This window comes from Psammomys obesus, unplaced genomic scaffold, assembly GCF_907164565.1.
Source record: "Psammomys obesus unplaced genomic scaffold, mPsaObe1.curated_primary_1811, whole genome shotgun sequence".
NCBI classification, from domain to species: domain Eukaryota; kingdom Metazoa; phylum Chordata; class Mammalia; order Rodentia; family Muridae; genus Psammomys; species Psammomys obesus.
Genome location: NW_026593286.1, coordinates 5146992 through 5155186, shown reverse-complemented (window position 1 = coordinate 5155186; position 8195 = coordinate 5146992). Strand labels below are relative to the sequence as shown.

At 45.8% G+C, this 8195-nt stretch overlaps 1 protein-coding gene across 2 annotated transcripts in view; it reads left to right on the top strand.

The window, feature by feature from the left end:
- Positions 1-8195, top strand: part of Spp2 (secreted phosphoprotein 2) — an 18790-nt gene extending 10595 nt beyond the window's left edge. Inside the window, exons 7-8 of one of the 2 annotated variants that reach the window (XM_055616654.1) lie at positions 1639-1734; positions 8096-8195. In XM_055616654.1, the coding sequence (XP_055472629.1) occupies positions 1639-1724 (86 nt within the window). In that variant the 3' untranslated portion in view covers positions 1725-1734; positions 8096-8195. Of the gene's footprint in view, positions 1-1638; positions 1735-2162; positions 3056-8095 lie in introns of those variants that run through there. The other variant, XM_055616655.1, reaches the window with a different exon arrangement.

The following is an 8195-nucleotide window of genomic DNA, read 5'->3' as shown; positions in this document are numbered from 1 at the left end:
CACACACACACACACACACACACACACACACACACACACACACACACTTCTTGCAGGCTTCTGTAAGGTATTTCTCTCTATTTCTATAGATCTTTTTCCATTCAATGGCCCCAATATTTCTAAGGTATGCAAGGGCAAAGTCAGTTTTCTCTTAAGACAGTCCCATACTTGTACATACTTATTCCCTCTGCATCTTCTGAGTTGTAGGTCCAGTGTGTGGCAATGTGCCCCTTGAAGAGTCAGGGCTCAACTTCATCTACATAGTCAGGATAGACTTTGTTTTCCTCAGCCATGTGATTAGCACAGAGGCCAAAACTTTGAACCTTTCCATCTTCCAGGCCTGTGCATTCTCCACACTGCTTTCGGGCATTGTGAAATCCATCTTGTTTCCAGAGCCCTGTCATAATAAATGACACTGATATTCACACATTAGGGATCTCTGTGTCTCATCTTCATGCTCCAATTGATCCTGTGAGCTAGGAATTAAACCTGAAGCTTAAGTTTTTTAAACCCCCAGTTTGTCTCCTTGAGAGAACACACAGCTGGCATCGCCATGACCACTGCTGACATGTTCTTTTGGGCACTTATTTCAAAGTCCATGGCCTAGTCCTTGAATGCCTGCCACAGTAGCAACTGTTAGCTCTTGTGTTTTGATTCTGGGCATGGTCAAAAATGGAAACTAAATCCAATGGATCAGATTGGTAACCTACATGGGGGCTTTGCTACTGATTGCTACATACTAATATGTACCAGTGATTCCCAAATTCTACATCTCTGACAGCAAACTGTGATCATCTTGTTGTTTCTGGGATTAGGAATACAGGAGCAGCTTAGCTTGGTTTCTGTATAGGGGTTTATATGAAGTGGTGGAAAGGCTTGTTGATTGGTTCTCTCTGCTGATATTGACTGGGACCAGAGGGTTGGTCTTCAAGCTCCTGACTTGGTTGTCGGAAGGTCTCAGAACTCCACGGGCTCTGTACTGAAAATCAGTTTCTTACTACATGTGTATCTTGACAGAGATGTGTGAGTGTCCTTAAAATATGCCAGACATGGAGAGAGAGAGAGAGAGAGAGAGAGAGAGAGAGAAACAAAGAGAGACAGAGAGAGACCCAGAGGCAGAAAGAAACAGGGACCAAGAGACAAAAGGAGACAGAGAGACATGGAAGGAAAAGCACAAGGAGAGAGAAAGAAACACAGAGAGAGAGAACACAGTTCAGATGTAAATCCATGTGACCAGTCCTCTTGTGTGTGTCAGAAGACATCTCTAAGCCAACGCTTAACCACATTTGGGCCTTGGAGCATCATTAATGCAGATGTACAGCTGTCTCTGAGATGTCTTTGAACACGATGATTTAATTCAATTCCACAAATGTGTGTGACAAGCATGGGGCAGTTTCTGAGGAGAACTGGAAGAGAAATGTGACAGTTCCTGCCCTTGGGGGCTTGCAGTTGAGGCCAAGAGTGTGACATGGACTACAGAGTGATAAGTCAGCTCTGGGTGCTGCTGCAATGTGAGAGGGCCGGAGGCCTGTTGAGGAAGTCAGAAGATGTTCTGTGGGCAGTGAGGGGTCAGGTTGTGCTTGGCTTGTTCTCATTAATTTATGCCTCATAGAGTCTGCTTCTCTCCTCCATCTTCAGAGATCCTGAGAAGGGGACATCTTCCTGCACATAAAAGGTTCCTGAACCTCCATCACAGGGCGAGAGTAAATTCTGGCTTTGAGTGACATCCTGGAGGTAAGAGGCCAGACATACATTATGACTATTTAGAAGGAGAAGAAACTTGAATTAATGCCATGGCATCCTTCCCATGATCTTCAGTGCCCAATTTCTATTGCCTCCTGCCATTTCCAGGCACTATGCTTCCATCTCATAGACTCCCATCTTTCCCCCATGTCATCTGCTGTTAATGACATGATCAAATTTCTCCACTTTACAAACCACACAGAGAATAGTCCATGTTTGACCAGTCTCTCTATCCCAACACTGCCTTCCCTCCATCCTTCCTTCCCAGGAGGCTCCATAACATTCTTCAAGGAGACTTCTTTGGCTTCTCTTTCTTTGTCAACACTGATGGCCTCTTACGCTCTCAGCTCAGTTCTCTCTCCCTTTTACTGCTTCCTTTGTCACCCTCTTATGTGACCGTAACTGTCATTGCTCTGTAGGCTATCTCCAAGTGTGTCACACTCTCCCAAGATCCGGGTCCTTACGTGAACTGCATATAGAGGACTTGGCCATGGATGTACTGTGAGATCCAGACATTCCACTAGCCTTCTTTCTTGATTGATGCCATTGCTACTCAATTTTCTCAGCTTAATGATCTGGGGAGCATCACCAAACCTTCTCTGTTCTTTCTCATCTCCTGGTATCTGTGGGGTGCAGGGTTGTTTGTCGTAAAAGCACATTTACCTAATGTCAGCCTGTCCTTTCCTTCCCTCACTACCGATGAACTCATTACATCTTGGCCTCAGGGCCTTATCCCACACTGTCTACCTTGCCTTGGGCTTATCCTGGAAGATGGGGAGACCTTGATCCTCCACTGGTACCCTCTGATGTTGACTTTGCTTGTGGGGCTAAAGCAGAGGTGTGCAAATTCCAAACACTGAGCACAACAGAACAGGACTTTGACAGAACTAGTGCTTTGGGGGACTGTAGGCTGAGCCCTGATCTACTAAAGCTATCACCCAGCATGGTGGGGGTCTTGCCACTCTTCGTGCCACTCTCAGTTGCCAGGCACAAGAACAAGCGGAATGTGTATTCTGAAAACTCGCAAGTATCAAAGGGACTGTATGAAAGATACCCTTAAGAGAAAACTTAAGACACAATCACAGGGGCTAGAGAGATGGCTCAGCAGTAAAGAATGTTTGTTGCTCTTGCAGAGGACCAGGCTTTGCATCCCAGCACCCACACGGCAGCACACAGCCATGTATATCTCCAATCCCAGAGTACCCAGCTCCCTCTTCTAGGCACGTACACGGTGTGTACATATGTATGTACATGCAGACATTCATAAATAAAATAAATCTTAAAAAAATAAAAGTATTCCATTAAAATGCAATTACAGATGTGGATTCACGACGTCAACGTATACAGGCGCACACAAAAATTTACCAGTAAAGACTTAGCACTCATGCACTGTGCATTTATTTATTTCATGTGTATGAGTGTTTGCCTGCATGTATGTATGCGCATCGCATGTGTGCCTGATGCCCTCAAGGGCTGGGAACTGAACCTGGGTGAGCTGCGGAGCCATCTTGGGCACCTCATAGTGTATACTGCATTCTTTCAGACCCAGTCTGAATGCCCCAGTGGAGCTCATAGCGGCCTTACTGCTTCAGCTCTGTGCACGCATCTAGCTTTGTCCTTCCCATTCCCACCTCACCCCCGAGCTCTCACGATGTCCAGGGTCAGTTCCCAGCACTTGAATGGTAGTTTACAACCATCTGCAACTCCTGTTCCAGGGGACCCAATACCCTCTTCTGGTCTCCAAGGGCACCAGACTCATGCATGTGCCCATACTCACATGCAGACAAATACTCTCAGCCTTGCTGAAGGTGAGATCCTGTACCTTCATCCCAGAGCCTGATTTTAGGGCACATCTGTACTCAGTTGGTGAGCTGGGATCTTTCACTTTGGCTTTCTGAGAGACTTTTCCCTGAAAAACAGCATGGCATAATTAATTTTAACAACTTACAATTTGAAAGAAGTCAGCTGACATTTTACTAAAATAGAGAGAAAAATCCACTATAGATGAAAGATACAAGTGGCAGATTTTCTTTTTACTCTAAAAATAAAAACCAGCTTCTTAGTGAGATCAAGAAACTCATCATTTTGAAGAAGGAGACTCATCACGTTCTTCACATCCATGCAAAAACTTGCCCCTTGCCCTGTAGAGCATCTGGAGGGAGGGGCGGGGTGTGAGAGTGGAATTTTCAGTGGATCAGCTGTGGTTCGTCTGTTAATGACATTCTATCAGTGTGCGTGCATTCGTGTGTCACAATATAATTGCATCATCCAACATCTGCAGAGAAGAGAATCACCCAAAACATGTGTCTTTAAAAGCAGCAGAGACTGAAGGCCAAGTGCAGCGACCTTGGCCTGTATATTGATTTTTGCCAGCGTCCCAGTTTCGTCTCTGCCCTCTCCTGACCTTTCGCAGGTCAGGTTTTGAAAGAGTCCACCACGTTGCCTAGGGTCGTAAAATGAGTCTAGTGATGGCCACACAGTTGGTCTAGTGGGAAGGCTGCCCCGGTGTCCTCTGGGCTCAGCTGGTCTCTTTCTAAACCTGCGTCACCACCTTCGACAGGCATCCAGCCCTAGAAGCAGGGCTTAGCACCTCCAAGCATGCTTGTCAGCTTTTTGTTTATTTGTCTTCCCATCAGCCCACGAACTCTTTGCAGATGCCTTACCTGGAGATAATATCCTTATTATTTTAGATCAATAAGTAGTGAAGATATTCCGAATGTCTATATAAATTCATTTATAAACATCCTTATTAATTCCATTAAATAAATCAGGATAGAATGAGTGGATGGTTGGCCGTAAGTGAGATTGCTATTTTAAAATTGTGAATCACATTTTTTTCCCCATTTTATCATGAGCCTGCCTCAGTTTCTGGATTAGAATAGAAACTGAGCAAGTGTGTCAGTAATTTAATAAATACTCTTCTAGGCTTCTCTAAGGTTGCCAGAAATGATTTAATACTAGAGTAGAGAGTGAAATGTACTATTTAGTAAAATAGCCATGACATTATTTGTTAGTGGAACTAAAAAATAGAAAGCTTGGCAAACCAGGGCCCAGCACTCATGATGTAAAGGGTCTATCTGAGAGCCTGCACTTTCTTAGTCTTTGTAGCTGAGACACTGTCTTGTCAACTGTAGAGTGGCCAGAAGGATCTGAGACTTCTGGGGCATTTTCCTTTACGCTGCCCTGTGACTCCCCATGGGATTGATAACTTGTGCCCAAGAGCAGTGGCAGAGCAAGTCTGATGGTGGCTTGTGTCCATAAACCAATAGCCAAAAGACAGGTCCCATGATTCTCGGCTCATTCCTTCAGTCACTGTTGATAAAATGTCGTCTCTGCATCCGGGGAGATCATGCCTCACAAGCGTGCTTGCTGCCTCCTATAGGGAGTGTCTGTTTCTTAGAGGAGGCGAGGTGTTCAGAGAGGCCCTGCTCATAGAGTTGGTGCTGGATCGGGGTTTATCTTCTCGTGTATGCTTCCTGCACTTCTGTTTTCCTCTTGTGGACCTTTGATGTTTGAACCTTCCTCCACTTGAATCTTCAATGTTTGTAATACATTTGTCATGTGCTGAGTGGCCCTAGATGTGCTCTTGCCAGCTAGCTGCAACTTTGCAAGTGTGTGTGGCATACTTACCACCACCAACCAGCTGAGGGCACTGTTCCCTAACACCTGAGGCGCCTTGGGGTGCGATTTCATTGTTAAGGTTTCAGACTCACTGGTGAGAATTTTTCCCTGTCATGATTTCCAGAACATACTCGCCCATGAAAGAGAGCCAGGCTCCACAAAAAAAGGGGGAAGACACATTGGAGCCTCAGAGACAAGAGCCTGACCACTCTCCATTTTCCCCTAGCTTTCATTCCTACCCACTCTACAACTCTTCCCAATTGCTTCACTAGGTACAGTGAGTCCCCATGATTTGCAGTAGTTATGCCTTAAACACGTGAAAACATGGCATTAGTGAATACTGAACCACTGTATCTACATGAAACATGCGATTAGGTTTCTCTGAGCTGTGTCCCTGACATTTCCTTTAATTGAACAGTATATTGTTTCATGTGTATTTCTGATTAGATGCTTTACTGAGTGTATTCTATTGGTTCTTTAAAAAAAAAAAAAAAGCAAAGCCAATGTGTTGTTAAAAGCTAGAGGAAATCACAACCAAGCTGAGCCTTGTGGTGCAGAGCCGTAATCCCATCTACACAAGAGGCTGAGGTAGGAGGATCACAAGTTCAAGACCTGCTGGGGTTACAGTGAGAGTTCAAAGCCATCCTGAGCACTTTAATGGGACCTTTCCTTAAAATAAAACATACTCATCAAAAAGCCTGTGACTGTAGCTCAGTGGCAGAATGCTTTCATAGTGTATAAAAGATCTAGATTCAGAAACATGCATACACACACACACACACACACACAGAGAGAGAGAGAGAGAGAGAGAGAGAGAGAGAGGGAGAGAACAATGTAACATGTAGGTTTGTTCCATAAAGTCTGCTCCAGCCCTTTTGGATGTAGGAATACTGCACAACACTGCGCTGGCAAGCAATTTCTAACAGTATCTCATCAACACAAAGCATAAACATGGAAGAATCCACGGCATATACACTTCAAAAAGGATGCTTGTTTAGAGCATGAGAATTGAGACAAAAAGAGGGTGTTTCCTCACTGGACTACATCAGAGGACATATAGACAGGATGCCTTGAAGCTTGTTCACTCTAAACATGTACAAGTATGAATAGGAGGCCATGAGAATTGGCTTGGAGTACAAACAAATATTAGTGAGCAGGTGAACCCACAAACAGAGCCAAAGACTGAGGGCTGACTGCATGACAGTCCTTGTACCTAGTGTGTCTATCCTTGGCTCCTGTTGAGCAGCTCATGTTCTGTCTCATCTTATCTTCTTAAAATTGCAGTCCATATTGTCATCTGTGAACTCACCCCTGACTTCTCCCTCCTCACTCCCGGCATCCACCTCTTTCCTCACTGAACCCCATGGCTGGTTTGGATGGTGGTGACTCTGACTGTCCTGACACCCCCCTTGCTGCTGAGGCTGTCTCCTTTCCCTAGCTCCAGTCTCTGGCCAGAACTTTCCACAGAGCATTCTTCTTCCTGCTCCTCAAACAATCGCATTCCCTACAGCCACTCCTCAGCCATTCCTCTACTCACTGCTTTCCCCTCCTGATTCCAGGCAGCATCCTTGCTGCTTTGACGTACTTGCCGGGGGTCGATCTGTCGCTCTAGATTAAACTCTGGGCTTAGTAATCAGCAGTGTGCCGCCTGCTTCCATTGACTATTCCACTCCAAGCTTGAACCAAAATTCTTCCTTGGACACCCACTTGTCTCCCTCCTCACTGTAACTAGCATGCCACACACAGACCAGCTCAGGTCTCCTCCCTTCCTCACCCAACGTGTGGTGAGCTCAGCCAGCCCTTCCTCCGCAGCGCTCCATAGCCCTGCCTCTGTCCATGCTGTTTGCTCCTCTTCCTGACAGTTTCTCCACTGAGTCCCCTTAACACAAGTCCTGAAGGGCCTTTCCAACCTGAAGCATGCAGTTTGAACTCCCAAGTACTCTGACCTATGTATGGACAATGCCCCAAGTAGTTAGGTCCCTTTCTGCATCCTTTATCGGCATCCTGCTTTCCTTTGCTTCCTGCCTCCCACGAATGTCCCACACAGTGGGCGATTCTCACTAGACCCTGGGTTTCAACCCCAGGCCCTGTCCAGCTCACCTGGGAAACCTCACTCACTGCCCTCTTCAGTAGCTGAATTTGGGGGTCTCTGTGGTCAGTCAGGCATCGGGAACCTCATTTGCCATGCTGGATTACAGCGACATCCACCTCCTTCACCATTTATGACTTTAAATATTTTGGAATGTCAATATTGTGTCTTTCTAATCTTTTCAATCCTCGATTAATGGTCCATATATTCTTGCTTACTGAACAGATTAACTTACGGGTGAATGCGTGGATGGATTTGTGAAAATTTGGTCTCCAGCCCTGTCTTCTCAGATCACCACAGCCACTGGTTTGCTTGGCTACTCCATTCCTCCCTCACAGGCCAGCCACTGGCAAGAGTCCCTTTGAAGAGTCTCTCTGGTCTTTCCTGCTTTGAGACATGAGCTCCTTCTCAGAGGCTGTGTCTCTGTCCCCTGTTCTGGCTACCTCGTCTTCCTGTGGTGTCTCTCTCATCCTGTCTTTGGTCCAAAGCAGGTTGCTTTGTGTAGCTGTTCAGCTCTCCTGTAGTATTTAGGTCACTTTTGAGTAGTGCCCAGGAATGTCAGGCTTGATTCCTGGAATCCAGAAAACAGGAATGCTGGTGTACATCATGGTGGCCTAACCTGCCCCTTCTTCTCTCACATAGAACCCATGAAAGAAAGAGAAGCAGAAGCAGCAATGAAGAAAGACATGCGGATAATTGTGTCATTTTCCTTTCCACTCTACAATAAAATTATCCCACATCC